At 25.8% G+C, this 23,422-nt stretch overlaps 2 protein-coding genes across 2 annotated transcripts in view; one reads left to right on the forward strand and one right to left on the reverse strand.

Moving 5' to 3' along the window:
* LOC112683806 (serine/threonine-protein kinase SIK2-like) overlaps window positions 1–21,239 on the reverse strand; it is a 39,342-nt gene extending 18,103 nt beyond the window's left edge. Inside the window, exons 1-3 of the mRNA XM_025554974.1 lie at window positions 20,710–21,239; window positions 5,005–5,121; window positions 3,879–3,942 (exon numbers count right to left, since the gene is read on the reverse strand). Of these exons, the coding sequence (XP_025410759.1) occupies window positions 3,879–3,942; window positions 5,005–5,121; window positions 20,710–20,817 (289 nt within the window). The 5' untranslated portion in view covers window positions 20,818–21,239. The remainder of the gene's footprint in view (window positions 1–3,878; window positions 3,943–5,004; window positions 5,122–20,709) is intronic.
* On the forward strand, window positions 13,737–15,471 carry LOC112683807. The gene is made up of 2 exons (XM_025554975.1): window positions 13,737–15,304; window positions 15,382–15,471. Exons 1-2 carry the CDS (start codon window positions 13,819–13,821, stop codon window positions 15,384–15,386), a joined length of 1,491 nt encoding a protein of 496 aa, XP_025410760.1. The 5' UTR covers window positions 13,737–13,818; the 3' UTR covers window positions 15,387–15,471.
* Window positions 21,240–23,422: the final 2,183 nt, after the last annotated feature.

Consider the following 23,422-nt stretch of genomic DNA (forward strand, 5'->3'; position numbering starts at 1 on the left):
AATATTTTTGGCGTGATTTTGATTGTGAATTTCTAAGATTATTATGTTCATTAATGCTGTTTAATTTAATATAAGTGAATGATTTAATATCTAATCGAGCTTTTGTAAAGTTAGATGTATATTTGGATGTGTGTTCTCAAAGGAGTTTATGTGTTTTTAGGTAAAAAATACGTACCGGTGGAATTTACATTTTTTTCAGGTAAAAAAAATTATCAGTGGAATTTACATGTTATAAATCCAAGCCTAAAATCGATTACCTGTAAATCGGTGGAATTTACAATCGCCCAATATTGTATTGTAGAACTACTTTAAACTGGTCGATAAATTGTATTTATTTTTTTTTATCTAATAATGTTCAAACGTTTGTATTTAGTTGGTTTGGTACATTACTGGTTGCATTTCGTTGTTTTTTGTTTTATTCTGCTTCGTATACGATAAACCTACGTTCTACTTATTATATTACAATGAGTGACAACGAAGGAACTTCTGTATCAGAAAACAATCGAAATTCATCATCTCCAGATTCTCCACCACTATTTCAACGATCAATTTATAGTAATTTTTTTAAATTTTTAGCTGAAAAATCATGCACATCTGAAAGTAAAACGGTGATTCAATGCGTAAAATGTAAGCCAAAAATAGTAGAACTAAAAGGTTATAGAAGTTTGTCTTCTAATTTTGTTACACATTTAAAACGTCGACATGGTTCTGAAGCAACAGAAGAATATAAAAATCATATGAGATCAATTAGGCCACCAAATACAAAAGTTAAAATTTTTGTTAAGCAATTAAAAATTAAAACAACACAAGAGAACTTCAAAAGTGAAATTATGAATTTTTTTTTTACATTCAATGATGAGATGTGTAGAAAACCCATATTTTAAAAAAATATTTAATATTTAAATATATCCAATTCTGGAATATAGCGGGATAGTCGAAATGCACTTATTACCTACAAATAAATGATCGAAATGCACTCGTTCAAAAAAAGAGTTATAATAGAAAACCCTCTAAAAATATTACGAATCTTTCTGTTAAAGAACGTTACAGCGTACTTATTTAATAGCATTATATATTAGTTCGTGCCATTTAGATAACACAGATAATATTATATAATAATAACATATATACTCAGAAGCGTATTACCCGGGTAGAATTTTTGAACACATTTAGTTATTACTACAAAAAATTATAATAATGACAATAATTAAATATGATTAAAAAAAAAAAATGTATACCTAATAATAATAATATGTATAATATAATATAATATAATGTATAATATAAAAATTATAATGTAAATATATATAATTAACATTTAATAATGTGATGTATAAAACAATAATTTTTAACCACGCTAATGATTATTAAATGGTAATAAATGTAACTAAATAAAATAAATCTCACCCCTTCAAATGCATGATAATTTTATTGAAATACTTTTTTGAGCCCAAGTGCAATTCGACCAATACCTGCTTTTTACCCGAGTGCAGTTCGATCATTACTTTTTTTGAACCCAAGTGCAATTCGACCATACCCATTTTAAGCCGGCGATCTCTTTGTCGAAAAATTGATACTTATTATGAAAAAAACCAAATTGAAATAAAAGAAAACTTAAAATATGTACAATTTGTTTGTACTACTGTAGATATTTGGTTTGGAAAAAAAGAAGTTTTCTAGAGGTAACATGTCACTGGATTTCATCGACTAATTTAAATCGGGTATCAAAGGCTTTATCATTTATCCTTTATTGTTTTAAAGGAAGTCATACTTATGATAATATTTCTGATCTAATTAATGAAATACATTTGGAAATCAGCTTGAATCCTATTAAAATTATCACTACAGTTAGTGATAAAATCAGTCATTTTGTAAAAACATTCAACATTTTTGGATTAAATAAAATAAATATAATTGTTATCGAAGAGGAAAATTTAGTTGATAATATTAATACCTCAAACTTATCAGAGTTTAATTTAGAATTTAACGAAAGTAATCAATTTTAAAATTACGTACATAGGGCAGATGTAGAAAATATATTGCCAATGCATTTTAGATGTTACGCACGTACTCTTAATTTATGTGTAACTGCAGATATAAATAGAGTTATGAAAAATTCTGTTGAATTGTCATTAGTACACGTTTCAGTAATGAATAAATGTAATATTCTTTGGTATTTAAATGGACAGCCAAAATCGGCTGAAATTATACATAATTTATTAGAAAATGCATTAAGTAAGCCCGGAGAAACCCGATGGAACAGTTTATACGATTCACTTCGACAGATATCAAATATAAAAAAAAAATATTTTAAATTTAATTATTACTTTAGAAATAAATAAAAAAAGTTTACGGGAACAAGATTTTAATTATATTGAAGAATATTTATTATGCACAGCGCCAATAGCTGAAACATTGGATATAATGCAAGGTGAAACCAATACTTATTATGGTTTAGTACCATCATGTCTTCTAGCATTAAGAAGAAAAATTTAAGATTTAGCAAAACGTATCTGGGTATATTGCAAACATATAATCGATGCATTGTTACAAAATATTGAGAAAAGATTTGAAAATTATTTAGATTTTCTTCTCCTGAATCTCTTAATGCTTCAATAGCAGTATTTACATCCGCGTTTTAAAAAAACGTTGGTTCACATATGTAAAAACAGAAAACCATGATAGACTCATTCATATTTTCAAGAAAGCAGCAGATGATGTGTTAGTGCACAAAACTCACCCTTACATTCAGAAAAATCACCCATAAATCAATTGGACGATATTTTTGACTTCAAATCTTCTTCTTCGACATCAACTGGTAGAACAAAATCAGAATTAGAAGTTCTACATTTCTTGTCCGATAAAGAAAATAATCTCAATAATCTAAACAAGTATCCTATTATTAAACAAGTTTTTATTCAATACAATACTCCACTTCCGTCGTCGGTACCAGTGGAAAGACTTTTTTAATTTGCAACAATGATAAATCAACCAAGAAGTCATAAATTATCCGATCAACTATTTGAGAAACGTATTGTATTAAAAGCAAATATATTATAAAAATGTTATAATTTTTACACTATTTATTATTTTTATTATTATATTATTATTACATAATTATTATTATTTTTATGAACTGGATTTATTATAATTTCTATGTTTATATTTAGTTTATTATTAAAAAGTTATTTTTCCAAAAAAAATATGTTATTGTATTGTGAATCTTCATTTTTTGTCTGTAATATATAAAAACTGCTTACATCATAATCATTGTTAAATTTACTCCTTATTTATTCGTTTTTTTTTACAATATACTACATATAATCAATAAGTATAATACGTTTAAAGTGCACTACAATGATCAATAAACTACATCTTTTTTACATTTTTATCTCATAATATATTTGTTATTCAGTCCAAAATCGTTATTGAAACATCATTAATCATTAATCGTTAAAAAAATAGTCATGATTACAAATTAACATATTTTTTAATCGTCATGAATCAGATTACGATTTGCCCAACACTGACTATAATGGCTCTACAAAACCAAAACCAAGAATGAGTCTGCAAGAACAAGACCAAGATCAAGACTACCATAGTATTGGTCTTGATCTTGGTTTGCTCATCACTAATTTAAAATCAAATCTTTTCTCGTGTTCATATAGGTAATTGAAATATTTATAAATTTGTGAAAACTATTTTTTTCGTATTTTTTTTTTTTTTTTTTTTTTGTAGTAGTAGTAGTAAAATATTCCCAACTTATAAATTAATAATTAAACTAACTATAAAGGAAAAATCAATCAATTTGGTTTATAATTTTTAAGTTTTATGTCCAACGTTTATAAATATAGCAATATATATAATTATATATTTACCAAAAATTTCTCCTTGACTGGCATATTCTGAAATAATATATATCATATCTTTCGATTCCATAACCTGTAAAAAATATAATTATTCAAATTTATAAACAATTAATTTATATTCACACTAATAATGACGAAAATAACTTATTTTCAATTACTAACATTAACCACAATAAAATAAAAATCTAAATTTACATCTCAAAATTAAAAACCTGTAAATTTTGTAGACAAAATAATTTAGTAAAATTAAAATACATAGAGTAATCACAGGTGAGTTAAATAATTAATGAATGATAATTATCAAAATATTTTAATATAACCGATTAATAATTATAATTATAATTCTGTAATTATAAATCTGTACTTCGAAATGCAATTAAAAATAAATATATAATGTACACTAAATGTTTTATTTATTCAAATTATAAATATTTTTTATATAACGTAACCTATTTGTAAATATAATCCTTTATCTGAATCTATAATTATAATAAAGAAATATAAAAAACTAAAATAGTAAATAATAGTAATAATAGTAATGAAGCATGTAATCAGGAAAAGTACTCAATAATATTTTGAAAGCTAAAAGACCACATCATTTTTCAACAAATTATTATACATTTATTTTTATTTAACTATGTATTTTATAACAGCTGTTTTTAAGAGATATAACCAAAAAAAAAAAAAAAAAACAGAATTAGTGAGACCAGAATCTGAGTAGATTAAAAATTGTCGCACTAGCTTAGTTTTGAAGTTAAGCTAATTTAAATTTTACCCATTTTATATCTATTTACTTATTTATATTTACTATTTACTCAAAATGGTTTTTTTTAAAACAATCGTCTCATCAAGGTATTATCTTTTTAACTTTTTTTTTATCGATCTTTAAAGCTTCGACACCACAGGCCATTAGCTTTTGAGATTTATCCAATTACATAAATACTTTGAGGAGAAAAGAAAAGAAGTTTTTACAACTTTAGTAGCTTATTACTATTTAATTCTTATATTTTTTTTCTAATTTAAGGTATTATTCTTTACCAATATGTATAATTATATATATAAATACAAAACAATAATTAAAGCATGTATTCGAAAACAATACATTATTCATATAATAGTATTTAACTTTCTTAACCTGATATAGTTTAATGATATGAGGATGGTCCAACTGCTTCATAATATCTACTTCTCGATGTACCTTCTCAAGATTAACTGCATCCAACTTCCTTTTATCGATCATTTTTATAGCCACCTAAAAAATAAAATAAAACAATTCGTCAAAATATATTTGATTTTATTTTTTATATTAATGAAATCACAACTGTTTTACTCAAAATATACAGTATTGTACCATTTAAAACAATAAAATAAATTTAATATACTATGTAATGTAAAAATTAAAATCAAACATATTTTTTTCTCAATAGCATATTTAAAATATACACAAATTTACTCACACCGTAATTAAGTAAAATGGCTGCATCCGAATTGAGTCCCGAATGTAAAATTACTACACTAGTTGGGTCCCGAATTATTTTAAGTACTACACTAGTTGGGTCCTGAATTATTTTAAGTATACACTAGTTTCTGAATATTTTTTGGTAAGTACTATATTGTACTAACATTTTCCTTCCCATTTTAATAGACTTAAAACTATCTATAATCAATTTAGACCAAAGGTATAGTTAAAAATGTTTTTTATAGTTTTTTTTTGTTTTTTAGTTTCTTTTCCATTAATTTTTATTTATATTATATAATGATTTTAACATTTTTAATATTTTTTCATTTACCTATATGGCTATAATTAAATCGGTCATTTCGAAAAGGCCATATCTCCATACATTTTCAAAACTAGTTTTATGTGATAGATGTGTTAACTAATAATAATGCATATTTCCAGCGAGACAGCCATATCATAGTTGGTTTTTTATTAAGGAATTAAATAATTCAGCACATTTTCAATTTTTATCTAAATTTAATTTTGATCTCTAAAAATAGTTTTTTATGTTTCCTGACAATTTTCATTTTATGGAGATATGGCCTTTTCGAAATGACCGATTCAATTATATTATATAATATGTATTTTACACTTGATTTTTAACATTTTTAATATTTTTACCACCACAATTCTAATAATTTATATTTTAACTGAAAAGAAACTAAAAAACAAAAAAAAACTATAAAAAATATTTTTAACCATATCTTTGGTCTAAATATATCGTAGATAGTCCTAAGTTTGTTAAAATGGGATGGCAAATGTTAGTATAATGTGGTACTTACCAAAAAATATTCAGGAACTAATGTAATACCTAAATTAAATAATTCAGGACCCAACTTCTGTAGTACCTATAAAAATCCGGGACCCAACTAGTGTAGTACCTACAAAAATCCAGTACTCAACTAGTACACTACCTGCGATTACCTCCTAGTACTCGGGACCCAACTAGTATGCTTCGGGTAAAATACCCATTTTCCAGATAATTATATAATAAAATAAAAAATATTAAATTTCAAATTTCGTTTTGGATATTTTATACTTAATACCAAATAGATATCACTCGTATACAGGTACATAATATATATTTTCAAATATACTTTAAACTTTAATATAAAACTATAAACTAAAATATAATTTTAACAATGAAAAATGTCTGTTAAGTATAATAAATAAATATAATTAGTATTTTTGGTTTTATATTTTTTTAATTTTTTTTTTTTAATAAATTAATTATAATATAATATATTAATAAATAATAAAAAATAAATTATTAATAATAATCATAATATAATAATTAATTATAAATTACATATCTAAAATTTAATTTAATTACATTTACAGTGATTATCTATCTCTTTTAAGCATTGCTTGTGTCAGAAGCAAAATTAATAATGATAATTGAAAACATCTGTCGAGGTATATAAAGAATAAAATTAATTAATCCAAAAATTAAATTTGTTTATATAATATTTTAAAATTTTAAAATTATAAGAAAAAATATAGCATTAATTATTGCCTTAGAGAAGGTACAAAAAGATACTTAAACTTATTGAGTAAACAACCAATGATATACCATTTTTTTTTTTTTAATATTACATTTGGAACAATGAAGATTTATTTACATACGAGTATATGGCACAGAACTAAATAGTTCCAAAATATTGACCAAACTATTTATAGGAATATTATTCCATCTTTCCTTTTGCCTTCAGGCAATTTACAATCCTTAACTTGCGTAAGCTTCTTAAAGTGAATAGAATGACAATTTTTTTTTTTATAAAGAAATGTATTTGGTAAAACACTCAACTCCTTATTATTTTGTGACGTAGATCCTTGTAAGGAATACTTATTTAAATAAATTTTTATTATATTGTTTTGGTTTGTTTGAAGTTTATTTAGAAAACCATTTCCTTAATCTCCTCATTCTAAGATTGATTGATATAACGTAAAATATGTATGTATAATTCGCATTGTTTGCTTGGGCACTCTTGAGTAACGCCTCGGGTTAATAGAAAATGTGCGGACGAAAAGGCCCAGCCGTAAATCCGGATCTCGTGTTTGCTTGGGCACTACGCTAATTAGTTTGTAGAGTTTAAATGTTATGGAAAAAAGATTTTCAACTAAATTCTGAATATGTAGATTCCATCGTTAATTATTATCAAAAATAATACTTAAATATCGATTACTTGTTACTTATTTGCTGACTACACATTTATTTATATTATTAAAGTTGTTATCTTCAATACATACATGTATTGTTATTGGGTCCAATACGACAAGAAGAAGATTGTTATTGGGTTAAGATTTTGAAAACTTTTATAAATTTATAAGGTCATAAACATCATTTTTTCTTTATTGAGTGTAAATTTTTTATCATATAGACATTTTACAACTTTGTTTAAACCAACAGTCACTTAAACTCTAGTCCAAAAGTTGTCGATAAAAAGTAAACAAGTACCATCAGCATATGAAATAACTAACCCATCTAAAATTATATAACTGACCAGATTTATGTATAATATAAATAAAATTGGACCCAGTACTCTTCCCCGAGGGATTCCATGCTCAACAACATCTTCTTAACCTATTATTTGATTTATCATTTGTTTCTTATTTTTTATATAGTTTTTAAACCAATTTAAGCTTAGATTATTTATACCGAAATAAGGTAATATCTGTAATAAAATTATGTAATTCACTGTATCAAAATGCTTTAGTTGAATCCAAAAACACAACTATCACTTTATTACTGTTATCTAGTTCATTATAAAGAGAGTTGTATTAAATAGATCATCCATAATTATTTACATCTTTACGATAACCGGCTTTGAAAATAAGTTTAATTACTGCTACTTTAAGATCATCTAAAAAGTATATGTTGCTGTATACTTACTCAAGTTATAATATAAATTAAAGAGTTTACTATAAGTTCAAAAATATATTTTAATAATTTAATTGTTACCCTATCTATACCTGCTACTGTATTATCTTTGTTGTATTATCTACTGTATTATCAGTTATAAACTATGTTAATAATTTCGGCGTTCTTTTTTTTTTTTATTTTTTTTTTTTAAACCACCAAAAGAAAAATGATTATAATTTTTTAAGTCATCATTTTCACCAGCATAATTTATACTTTCGACTAGTCTCTTCTCAACGTTTACAATGAATTTATTAAAAATATTTAACCCACCTTTCGGGTCATTCATTATTAACATAATGTTCCTGGTAATCGAAAAATATGGTTTAATTTCATCATTGTTACTAATCTTAAAGTATGTTATTTCATTTATGAATTGCCAAGTTAGTTTAAAATTGTTGGAAACACTTTAATTTATATTCATAAAATATCTTTTTAGCGAGTCTCAAAATTTATGTATGATTATTTTTATATTTTTACAGTATAGGACTAAATTAATATTTTTTGAATTTTTTTTTTTATACTTTAGATATAAAGATTGTTTATGGCGGGTAGAGCATAACAAAATAACTGACATCCATTATTTTAATCGCAAATTATTCAGCTGCTAATTTATCGGTAAGTTTAGAAATTATTTCTTAAAACTTAGAAAAACACTCATCCACACTATTTCTATTAGACACTGTCAATTTTTTTTTAAATAATTAATTTTTAATTTTTTTGTGATCAATGAAAAAAACAAATTTACTTGTATTTATTGGTAATATGTTTATGGGTATGGAAACGCAAATTATGAGATAATCAGTAATATCTGTATATATTTACTTGAGTAATTATTTGGTCGTCATTATGAACAAATATATGATCCAGAAAGAAATATTTTTGCCCAATAGGTAACCTAATACAATACTTTTCAAACTGGGAGCCACGACCCCTAGACCCCATAATTGTATTACTGGAGGGCCGTAAAATATTTATTTTATCTAAACTATTTATTTAGACTATATTAGACTTTATTAGACTATTAATTTGTATTTATACAAGTATAAAGTATAATACTATAAAACATTTTTTTCAAAAGTGCAATAAAAAATATTAATGTAATATACATATTAATAGTTCATCTGTGTGAAATTAAACATGTGGTTTTAATATATTATTAAAAAAAAAAATAATTAAATAATGATTTTTATTATGGGAGCTTTGACAATTTTACATTAAATTTATGAGGCTCCATGATAATAAAGTTTGAGAAGCACTGACCTAATATACAAGTTTATTTAAGACTCAAAACGGTTTTCCGATAATATTTCAAGATTATCATTATTTGATACCGTTGTCCCCTTTATTTATATTTATATATCCAATAACAACGGTACGTTATCTTTTTTTTATTTTCTAAAAGATATTAATATCAGTTGTGGGTGATCTATAAATGCATAATGAATTATTTGACATAGGTACCTAAATTACTAAAAGAAAGTTTGGTTTCAATCAAATTATATTCAAAAAAGTCTACGTTATAATTATATTTAACAAAAACTAACATATGTAATTTCAATTCTTTTTTATTTTTGAGAAAAATAATTTATACCCATTAATAGTATCAACACATTTACTCAAAAGATTGTGCCATGTTTCAGTCAATATAATTATGTTTAAATTTTCCCTATTTGAATCATTTTTTTAGAAATAATGTTAGTTCGTTATAGTTCACTTTCTTAAAATTACAATATGAGCTATCATAGTTAAATACTAATAGCTTATATTAATAAATTCAAATATTTTTAACTCGACAAATAAAGAAAAATATCAAAAATGGTTCAAATAACTCGTAAAATAATTGACTTAATATTTGGTAAAATTCATCAAGACCCATGAATTAATCTTTAATTTATTGCTTAACAATATTAAGTTATAACAGTATTTGTTATAATTTATAAGCCGACTTTACATGTATAAATAAAACAATTTAGATTATTTGTATGCTGTGTTGTTAATTAGAGGTTAATTAGAGCTCTTGATTTTAGTTATTATTATTTTAATTTTAAACTACTTAGATACTTAACCACATTTAAAAATATACAAATATACACAGGGGCGTCATTTCAACTTTTGAAAGGGTGGGGCAACTGTTTAAATTTGCCAACTTCATAATATTTAAAAAATTATGGTTACCTATGTATTAAAATATTTAATATTTATGGACCATAGATTATCAATAAAATATTTTTTCGGAACAAAACATGTAAGGATTATTAATGAATAATGATGTCATGAAGATAAACAAAGAACATAATACATTTTAATTTACCTAATTAAATAATAACATTAAAGATAGTAAAACATTAATAAATTTACTTATCCTATAGGCTATAAGTTACCTATCAATAGGTTTAATGGAATATTAATATAAATCTAATTAAATAAATACTTATAATGTTATTATTTGTATATTTAATACTATACAGAACTTATTTATAAAAATATCAAATTGTATCTCAAATATAATGTACCGTAGTTTGAGGTGAATAGAAACGATTTTAATGGTTTTTTATAGATTATGAGCTCAATTTTTATAGAATATATAACACAAAAACTGTTTCATAAAGATCACATATATAAAAATATATAATATACTAAAAACAAAGTTTATAAGGTTCGCGTAATAACGATTGTCATAAACCAGGGAGAAACCAGTGTTTCCCAACTTTTAATAAACCGTGAACGTCTATTTAAAAGAGAATATTATCTGATTTCTGAGTATAAAATAGTAAATGTACGATTTACTGATTTTAGCAGTTGATCATCGGACAAAGAATTGCCAACTTTTTAAAATTTCTTCGAGTGAGGCATTTACCATATACAATTCACTTTTTGGGATAACATACTGAATAATGTTTAATATTATTTTTAATATTTAAACATACTTAAAATATATTTTTCCAGAATCTAAATATTTCCCAGCACGATTTTAAAAACCCGCCTTATATAACTTAAATTATTTGCAAAATATGTTAAGTATTATTTTAAAAAAATATTCCATAATATTTTATTAAATCTAATTTTCCTATATTTTTATCACTAACCAATTAATTATAAAATAATATGAACGTCTCAACATAGTTTTAACTATTTAAAAAAATGCATTTTACCCGTAAAAAACAAGTCCAGAAAGGTAAGTAGATAATTTGTGTACATTTTGAAAGTGGTAAATTGAGTACCGGAAAAATAAGGTAATAAGTAATTTGGATTATAACTACTAACCACTATCTGGCCATAGTCGTTTCCTCCAAAAACGTGATAATTCTTATAAGTTTTTATTTTTATTATTAGAAATGAAGAGTAAAACAAAAGTTATATCGCAATTCATACTATGCGTTATTAGTTATCATTTCCATTATGATTTAATAACTTTAATAATTAGTAAACTTTAACTAAACTAAACTTAAACTCTAATTTTAACTTTAATAACTATAGTAACTTTGATTAAATCTAAATAAGACACATACTTGTATATACAAGGCCATACGTACATATGTTTTTCACATATTGTGTATCAGTTATCATCAATTTTTATGATAGTTCTTACGACACGAGTATACGAAATCTGTAAGTATGTAATACACGTCGACTTATGACTAACGTGTTTTACAATTCTTATATTTTTCTTAAATTTTGAAAATTGAAAGAAATGACTAACAAATAAAAACAAAACTGTAATTTTAAAAAATGGCTATAAATTTAGGTTTTAACAAAATGTTGAATAATGGAGTACAAATATGGACCTCTTGTAAAAGTATATAGGTTTTTTTATAATTAAAATTCAGTTAATTCTAAGATTTTTAATGATCACAATCACAATAAAACCAGTCAATAAGACATAAAACGGCAAAAATTAAGTAATTATCTCAATAAAAAGGGGTAGAAGAGATATCGGTGTTGTCATCAAAACTTATTTAGGATTTTATAACTCATATTTTAATATTTTTTTAACTTTATTGACTAATTATTAGAAATACAGCCAAAGTCTCATATAAATTTAATGAAACAAAAGAAAAAAAAAAGTACGCTCGACAAAGAACAAAATTTAAGGGAACAAATTACAAAATACTTAAAAAATGTAATGGCCTGATTTGAGTTACTTAAATCATTATCATTTAAGTTTTTACCAAAAATGAAATATAACAAAAATAATACGTATTTATTAATAAATTATAAAAATTATACCATAATTCTAAAATTTGACTTCAAGTAAAAAAAAGATTAGAACTGAATCTACTTAATACTTATTTTTTCAGAGACCCAATTAACTGAGAAAAGGTCATTTGGAACCCAATTCGCCATCCCTGCCAGAGATAACTCTTAATTTTATTATTAAGATGGATAAACAGAATCTATTTATTTTTTTTTTTTTTAAAAAAAAGAATTAGTATAATCTTACATTATATGAATTTTGCAAAAATTCAATATTCTAAGGATTATAAAATTTGCTAGCGGATTTCTGATATACTTTTCTTATCACAAAAGAGAACTTGTGCAGAATTTCGTACACAATTTCTTAACCTGAATATCAACATTTCACGAATGAAACAAGTAAATTTCAAATATTTATGGCACAGAAAAAGTTTGAATATTTTGAAGATTATACCATCTATAGAATTCGGTAAAAACTAAATGAAAATTTGAAATATTTCTATGATTAATAATAACTGAATTAACTGAAATAAACATTAACTGAATTACGGAGAAAAAAATTAATTCTGTTGAAACGATAAATATTACCGGTTTTTTTATCTTTTCATTAGTTTTTATCAGTTATTTGGAAGACTATTGATAAATAAAAATATAATCTTCTTAAAGCATCAACTAAACATTTCACATCAGAAAAAATATATTTGAAGATCGTAGCAATTCTTCTGGTAGAAATTGTACATCTATCAACATCAAGAAAAAATAAAAATCATCAGAATATGAAATTTTAATATATATGTGTGAATAATAATAATAATAATAATAATATTATTAATAGAGTACGGATTTTGAAGGCATTTGCCTTTTTTTTCTATTGCTCTAAAACGAAGCTATGTCAGCTACAAATTCTATTTATACTGATATACTGCTATGCACGACATTTTATTTTGCTTTTTTTTTGCTTTTTTTGCGTTTTTTGAATATTTATGCTTTTTTGGGCATTTTTGGTACATTTTTCAAAATGTGTTCTAAATAAACGTATTTGAAACGTATTTTTTAATTTTTATTTTATTGTAAAATAATGTGTTTTCCAATATCGTATATTGTATATGGCTGGCTCAATCGATTTTATCTCGTTATGTTTGATTTATAGGTATGTTTATCGATGTAATTTAGATACGTATATAGCTTATTGAATATAGTAAATTATTTTATCTTGAAACGACAATAAACACAAAAATTTGCTTTTGCTCTGGAAATTATCTACTCAGAATTACAGTTTAGTTTTCGTTGCAACACCGTATAGTTCGTTATTCTTACCGATAGTTACTTACAAAATGCCAAAAATTATTAATTGTAGTGCTCGTCTTCGCAATTTTGTAAAAGAATTTGGTGAAGACATTTTTTCTTGTGACAATGCTGTACTTTTTTGCAAAGTATGTGGTGTTAAAGTATCTGCCAAAAAAAAATATAATATTCAACAACATATCGCTAGAGGTAAACATATCCAGCAGCTAAATATTAGAAATCAACAAGAAAAATCAAAATCTCAGCTTCTAGTCACAGGTATGTCAATGAAGTCATCATTCAACGAAGAACTGTGTAATGTTTTTTTGTCCGCAAATATCCCTCTCACTAAATTAAATATACCAACATTTCGCGATTTTCTGCATAAACATACAAAACAAATTATTCCTGACGAGTCTACGCTTCGAAAAAACTATATAGATCAATGCTATACAAATACTATTATTAAAATTAGAGATTACGTCAGGAACAAAAATGTATGGGTGTCAATAGATGAGACTACTGACGTTGAGGGGCGATATGTAGCCAATGTTATAATTGGTACATTGGAAGTAGACAATCCTGGAAAAATATTCCTACTTAACTCAGAGGTGTTAGAAAAAGCCAATCACTCTACTATATCTAAATTATTTGACAGATCTCTTTTTATATTATGGCCTGAAGGCATACTTCATGACAACGTTTTACTTTTTGTGTCGGATGCAGCACCATATATGGTAAAATCAGGAAAATCTTTACAAGTTCTTTACTCAAAAATGGTGCATATAACTTGTTTGGCACATGGCCTACACAGAGTGGCAGAACAGATCAGAATAAATTTTCCAGAAATTAATAGTTTAATATCAAATATTAAAAAAGTTTTTTTAAAAGCTCCATACCGTATTAATTTGTTTAAGAATTTGGCTCCGGGTATTCCTCTACCTCCAGAACCAATTATTACTCGTTGGGGCACTTGGTTAAATGCCGTAAACTATTATTGTGAACATTTTCTACATATCAAAAATGTTATACTTCAATTGGACTCAGATGATGCACTGGCTATTAAAAACGCTAAAAAATTAGTCGAAAACCCAGAAATTGAAGAAAATTTAATCTACATAAAAAGTAATTTTGGATTTTTGGCTACTGAAATTACACGTTTAGAAACATCTGGGATGCTATTATCAGAATCCGTGTGTTGTATAGAAAAGGTTAAACAACAAATTAAACAAGCTTTGGGAAAAACGGGAGAAATGGTTACAAAAAAACTTGATGATGTACTAAACAAAAATTCGGGATTTAAAATTCTTACCATAATATCAAATATTCTAAAAGGCGAAAAAGTATTAAGAGAGGAACTTCCTGAAGACTTAACATGTGATGATTTAATCCATTACAAATTTGCTCCTATTACATCTGTTGACGTCGAACGTAGCTTTTCAAAATACAAGCATATATTGTCCGATCGTCGTAGAAAATTTTTATTTGAAAACTTGAAAAAAGTTTTGATTGTCCAATGCAACTCCGATGATATAGGTAAAAAAATCATTTAATAACTATTATTTAATTTATTTTTTATAAATTATCTTAAATAGAATAAATTCAATTTACAGATTAATAATTGTGGAAGAATGAAAACTCGAAGAAGCAGGGTTGTTAATAAGTTTATTATAATACCTTTTTTTTTAAATAATTTTAATACTTTTTTTGTGATAAATTTTTTTTAAAAACCTATTTTTAATGCTTTTTTTAAAGCTTTTTTGGAAGATTTAGACAGCTTTATTGCTTTTTTTTTAGTGCTTTATTTTAGTTTTTTATTGCTTTAAAATCCGTACTCTAATTATTAATTATAATAATATTTTTATACAATAATTGTTATATTTATTTTATTTTAATAGCTGATAGAATTTATAATTTTTGAAGAATACTAAATAATTATAAATACATACAAACAAATTCACTGGTAATTTTATCAATATCAACATTTCCAAAACAATTTTAATAACTGAATATTATGGCTAATTAAATAATCTCTTATAGTTCTTTCAAAAACTGACTTTCTCAACAATTATAATGAAATACAATGCAACCCTAGTATGCAACCCACCTTTTCAATGGAATGTATTAAAATATATATACACATACAACACGATGCACACTAACAAGCATTAATACACAAACACATAAATACTAGCAATTTGGCGTATCACATAGTGCTGTTATAGTGTTATATATTTAGAAATGTTTTGCCGTGCGCGCAAATACACTCGCTCACAAAATCATAGCGTTTACGTCATAGTAGGTGACGTGGGATCGATTTATTGGTCACGCAAATTTTATTCCACCCCATAAAAAATGAATTTTTGATCTGTAACAAGAAAACTATTTGGCAATGTTGTTTATATGTATTATATTTCACTGATATCAATAATAAATTTAGCGGAACATTTTTATAAGTACATCAAAAACTGAATTAAAAGTGTTATTTATAGTACACATAATATAACAAAAGTTTTCTAATTTGTGTATTAATCTAACAACTTAATTTAAAAATCCTCAACTAAAATTATTTAGTAAATAAATAATTTCACTTTAAATATAAACAGATAACTTCTACAAAAACGACTTGGTCTATTAATAATAATCAATGCCATAGCCATTTTTTTAACTATATTTAATGAATTAGTATTAACAACATAAAACAATAGCAAAGTAATAATCGATTACATGGCTTGGCATTTACATAAAGATATTAAACCAAGTACTGGAGAATTGAAATATAATTAATTCTATTTCAATAAATAAGAACGACGTCTAGATTTTATAGGCTATACTATAATTGTTTGATTAATTAATAATAATATTTATTTAAAAGGAAATAAAATTTACTTCAGTTTATCGCGGCTAGTCGTTGTTCGAATGAATATTTAATCTATACTCTATGTAAAGCATAGAAAAAAGGGTCTCCTGTTGTAATCTAATCAACAATTATTTATTTTATTTTAATACAAGTTAATTTATCAATGTTTATACAATTCATATTTTACCGTTCTATTTTTATTAAACAAAACAAGGTAGACTTTGTTTACAATAAGTGTTATCGTTTAAGTCTTCATTAAGATTGTCTGATAATAAATATATAAGCTGGCAAATTCTTTCTTCAAACAGGTAATTTTTATGAATAAATCTATCCCTTAAAAATACTCTCAATAATTGATTGGCCCTCTAACCAATAATAAATATTATGATCATAAGATTTAAAAGTTAATAATGAACACATCAAAATTACTTGTGTACTGTACTTCAGTTCCTCCGAAATTACATTTTGTAATTCTAATGCCATAATTATTTGTTACTATTCAAATTTTGAAAAATTTTATTCAAATTACAGAAAATCAAAAAACGTAACTACAAATGTATTATTAATGATAAAATTAAAATTGATAAGCAAACGGTGAAATCAATTTAAATTAAATAAATCAAAAGTTGTCATAAATAATAACTACGTTTCAAAAAACCCATTGTTGAAAATTCGAGTACAAAATGACTTCGTCGAAAATGATAACGTAAAAGCTCATTTCAAATTCCGTGCGTTATCTTTGTTTGAACTATCATCGCTTTGACAAGTGACGTCAACAGCACATTACAACACAGGAACTTATATTGTTTACATAAAATAGTGACCAAGAAACAATATAAATTCACGCCTCCCTCCTATTCATTTTATATTTTTTCTATTATTATAAGTAAACTTGAGATGAAAATAAAAGCTTTTTAAATATGAATATATAATATGAAAGAATAATCGTCACACCCTAGATAAAAATAATACTTATGTTTAGGTAATATTCCTAGATTTTAAATATTACGCGTGTTCATGCAAATACTTCATTTTCAAATTAACAAAAAAATTTTAAGTATCATTTATAAACACACTAAATAAGAAACTAAATTATTTCTGATTATAACATTTTTTATGGAACAAAATTTCAATAAACTGTACCACATAACTTATAAAAGTACTTACATATTATACAGTTTTAATAGCATCAAAAATACACTGAGTGAATTTACTTTCATATAAAAAATACTTTCATAAAATACAAAACCGCTTAATATTTTTTGGAATATGGTAAAAATGCATCTATTGTTATCACTTAAAATATATCATACACACATATTTTTAAATGTATAGTTTATTAGTCGTAATCGAGTACCTTTAACATTTATTGTTTTAGTTCAGTATTCATTAATGATTTTATTTATTTATAATAAAAATAAATATACATAGAAAACATACAATATTACATTCCTACACCTATTTGTATACTAAATTTCTTTTATATAAGTCTTTGCAAATAGGTAGCAGTGATGCATACATTCCTCTTGGGACAGTCTTGTAACGTGACCGCTAAATAAATCTGTTACAGATGCTCTTAAAATAAATTGTTGTAATTTATGGAGAAATGCTCGTTGTGAAAATTAAAATTGTTGGACAATCATTAAAAATCCATTATTCCGGTGTTATTTTATGAGATTTACCAAATATACCAAGTCCTTGTTAACTAAATAAATGTTGAGTACATTGAAAACGCATACTTATCTATGTCTAATAAGATTTAAATTTAATTCGTATTTTAATAAATAATTAGGTAGATTTTTAATAAAAATTAAGACAGTATGGTTTATAATTGACATTTTAAATAACAAAAACTATAAGGTAAATTTTGTTAATGGGTAATTCCTCGGGTAATATACAATAACGTGTCATTTTTCTTTTTTTTTTTTTAATAAAATTAAATATTTTTATATTGTTGATATTGTAATTAACATCAACAATAAGAAACCATATTTTATTTATAAGTAAATTTATAGATTTGTCAAGCTGATTTAAGTGTAATTAATAATTATTTGATATTCAAAAGTATAATACTATAACCAAAGAATGTAATAATTAAAGATCTGATATAATTGCATTAAAAATATCTTAAAATTGCACTAAAAAGATGCCAAAATTGAAATAAAAATGTATCAAAATTGCAGTATAAATATGTTGAAATTGCAATGAAACATATTAAAATTACATAGTAAAATCATATCATATTCATAATCATTAATTACTTACTTAAATAATATAATATTTACAAAATGTATAATTTTTCTGAATTAAAATTTATAATTACATACATCTCAAAAGTGTGTTCTTGAAAATTGTAACGTCGTTATTTAAAATATGTTTTTATAATGAAAAAGTACGTTCAACGTCGAAACTTGTTATCGATGCATATTTAAAATAATTTAATACATTTGGTGTTATATTTAAATAAACATTTTGATTTCCTATCATAATCTCATAATCTGAGTAAGTTTTAATAGTTTTATATCCTTCATTTTTTTCTAAGACATATTTTAATATTTTTAGAATTATTTTTAGAATATTTATAGAAATATTTTCAATTTCACTAAATATGTTTAAACTATTAAGTAATTGACTATTTGATTCTTCAAAACTTGTGAGTTTTGTGGATAACTCAGATAAATATAATTTTAAAAATCCTAAACTACATTTAACTACATGTAAAAATTTACGTCGTAGTTTTATTTTTTTTTGTAAAATCACTTTGAAAATAATAATTTGTATATTTTATCACGTAAAGTATACAAATATTGAAATAATTGCAAAAATTGCAAAAAAATTGCATTATTAAATTCAATAGGAAGACTGTAATTAATCTGATTCGTATACAAATTTGATCAAATTTGTTTTACCGGGTATCAATAAAAGTTGCAATATCAATTAAAATCTAAGTCATTTTTAAGCATTTAAAGTTGTCTAATTTAAAATTTATATGTAGCATATAATTTTATTTATATAACAGAAAATATAATAGTAAATAAATTGATCTTCACTATTAGCAATTTTTTGATGCGAGATTTGTTTTAATAAAAATAATTCACATAAGTTTTTTTTTAAAATATTCTCTAACAAAATTTATAATTGTATAGATTAAATATAAAAATGTTGATACAAAAAATTGAAAACACCAACAGCTTAACTTGATAAACTGAATTTTAATTGATTAATACAATAACCAATTAGTGTGTATCTAGCTCATAATTTATAAAATGCATTCATTATCAAATGTTAATGAATGTCAAAAATTCTTATTTTATTTTCTACTTCTTTAGTTTTTTAGTTCCTACTAAATTCTATAACTAATTTATACATTTTGTACGTGTACCTAGTTAACTAGTTAACTTATATGCTACACATCCTACGTATATAGGAATGTATACATCATCAATTTTTATATTGAATACATTTCCAACTAATACCTACAAAACGTTTAATTTCTATTTGCCTATAGTTGGATATATTTTATTGATAACATGTACTCGTATTAAGTCATCAATCATTATCAATACAATGAGATAGTTTTTCTATATATAAACTTATAGGTAAGTACTCTATAAGTAAACTTTTGTGCAAGACCAACAAAATATCCAACCACATTTATTTGAATTATACATTATACATTTTTTATTAGAACGAATAATAGATAATAAACAAAAAAATAAGATCGTCGATAAGAATAAAATGAAAAAACTGAATTCTTAAATGTCCTCACAGAGCCCTTAGACCAATACAATCTTGTCTAAGCAGACCTGAACGAATTAATCAACGTCATATGTGATCATATTGATAATATAACTGTTTATAATGACAGAACTGGCCAGACACAACTAGAGAGGAATAGTTATAGACATCCATCACCAAGTTTTGATTATCATTACATCAATACCAATAATTACATTACATTAATATGATAGTGTTAGCGCGCGAAAGTTATAATTAAGCACTGCACCCCGAGTTCGACATCCCAACCCCACCTCCGATCGCGCGATGATTCGCATTATAAGTCCGCGTGCCGACCACTTGCCTCGCTTCTGACCAGTCGGTGCGTAGCCAACCGGACCTCGGCGAAGTTTCCTTTGCCGATGCGCCGGTCAATAGTGTAGAACCCGATAGTGTCCGGTTTGTTGTCCATCGTGTCGGCCGCGGCGTCCTCGCGTCGTGCGTGATTACGCCACCCGATTGCGGTGGACGGCAACGGAACCGGTGATCGCGGTAGCTGCGGCCGAGGTGGCGATCCACAGCTCGATCGCCGAACTACGGCTGCGGTGGTAACCCGAAGCGATCCGCATAATAATCCGATTAGTAAAGAAAATAAACCGGAAAATATCTCGTCGACTGCATCTGCGTGTACGTGACGAACGTGTACTGTTGTTGTGATTGTTATTGTACTAGCCGATATATCTTAATAATAATACGGAACTGCGACAGGGGGCAGCGGTGGAGGCCTCAACGGCGTTGGCGATAGCGACGGTGTCGCGACCGTACTCTCGTGCGGATCACCGGCAGTGCTCTGTGATGGCTGGCCGACGCGCGCGCGCGCGCCGTCGCCACCGCCGGTACCGCTTTCGCGTGCCCGTCACCGTCCTCGCGCCATCGCCACCGTACGTTCGTGACGTCATAGCGGAGCGGCCGGGCGCTGTGCGGCGGAAAGTGCAACTACACACCGCGCGAGTAACGCGTAGTACCTACGACTGTTGGTGATCGGTGTGGAGTACGGACGGCAGAGGAAGTCAAGATAAACGGTGTTTTCTCGATACCCGCAAATTGAATCGGTCACCGTGGTCACCGCAGTACTCGGATATAAATACATATACGTATACGTGCATTTACGCGCGATAACGCCAATGAAAACCAGCTGTCCGGACATCGCGTATTATGCGATCATTATGGGAGTTACGATGCGCTTCACAGTTTTATCGTCAGAAGGCGATTTCCTCCCCCCCATCCTTCTCTCGACCACTCCCTTCCGACCACCACTCAAATTTCTACGTCGCCGACGCCGTTCAAAAACACTAAACACTCGGCAGTCAGCAACGGTTGAAATACATGACCTTTGAAAAATTCGAAACGACCGGTATAACGTGGGTTAGATTCACTGACCAGCTATGTTTATATAGTATCGCGTTGGTCGATTGAAATCAAAGTCTATATTTTTATGTAAATCGTATATTCCATGTATATGCGTGCCTATATCATAATATTCAAATCACTCTAGATTTTTAGCACTTATTTTTTTCAAATCGAAATCACATCAACAGATAATTTATCTTCTATTACTAATATATCTACAAATTAACACGACATATAAATGCATACTACGAGTATAAACCTATCACTCGTCAGGTAAAATTGGATTTTTATATAAAGGTAGACCATTTAATTATATTTACTGTTTATATTATTAATTATTAATAATTATTCTATTCTATGGTACAACTGATTCATTCTGAAGGAAATTTTCACCGTTTGATTTCTGTTCTTAGGTTCTGAATGCTTTTATTTTTCATTTTAGATCAAACTATCTTAGTATAACCACACCAATAATTTCATAGTTTTTTTCTAAAATCGAAAATTGAACTTCAAAATTATTAAGAACTCATAAAAGTATACAAATCTACAAAAAATGTTCATAATATTAAATATTAAATTGTATCAATTTATACTCCAAAGACAAAATAAGCTTTTCATTCTTGCAACTTAACATTCATGAAAGGTTAACCATTTTACAATATAGTATCTACTTCATTTCAAAATATTTGACAGTTTATTTTTTTAAATTATAAAGTTTATAGTTCAAAATTGAATATTTTCACGAATAATGACATTATATTCCTTAACCTCAATTTTATTAAAATATTTTCAACTAATGAGGTAATCTTGGAATTATCCAGAAATAGGTCTTATATGAAAAAAAAAGATAACAATTCTTTAGCAATGATATAAATAAAAATATAAGTAACTAAACTGTTAGCTTAATAATAGATAATCTCTTATCAAAATAATAATCGATATATTTGTAACTAGCCTAGCGTATATTTTTTTACTCTTGTACTACCAGATGATAAACACATAACGCATTTATAAAAATCATTTTAACAAATAAATACGTTTATCTTCATGAAATATAACATGAATATGAACATTATTTTATTTTTATAAAAAACAGCCTAAGGCTTGAAAAATAACGTGTTCGTTTATAAAATGCATAATCATGAACAGATTAAAAATGTCAAAATAACCGTTCTAATCAGGCACGGCTTCAAGGGGGGGAGGAAACTGAGGCAATGCACCCAGACTTTTCAAAAATTAAAATTTTTTAATATATTTTTGTCCTTTGAACTTTAAAATCCCGATTATTTAATTAGATACCTACCTAACAATTTTATTTTGTTAAAACACCATATGACAGTAATATGAGGTGTGTATCATATAAAAACGTAATCGGACTCAGTGGCTCACTACTAATTTTGGGAAACAACTATTATTAAAGCTGGAGTTTGTAATATAAAATATTTTATTAAATAAAACCAAGTATAATATATAAATACAAGAAATTATTTATTGGCAAACTTGCATTCCAGGTTAGTATATTCTCTAAGTCTCCTATACAATTTAGCGATAGCTAAAAAAATTCCTCCCCCCCTGGTAAGTGTCTGAAGCCGCGCCTGGTTCTAATATACACTTTCTTTAATTTCACAATAAATAGATATATTGACATATTATGGTAAGTACTCGTA

This window comes from Sipha flava, unplaced genomic scaffold (genome assembly GCF_003268045.1).
Source record: "Sipha flava isolate LNK unplaced genomic scaffold, YSA_version1 236_pilon_pilon, whole genome shotgun sequence".
NCBI classification, from domain to species: Eukaryota; Metazoa; Arthropoda; class Insecta; order Hemiptera; family Aphididae; genus Sipha; species Sipha flava.

Bases quoted from the DNA above. Each gene is read 5' to 3' on its own strand.
- LOC112683807 (XM_025554975.1), top strand. From the start codon at position 13,819: ATGCCAAAAATTATTAATTGTAGTGCTCGTCTTCGCAATTTTGTAAAA.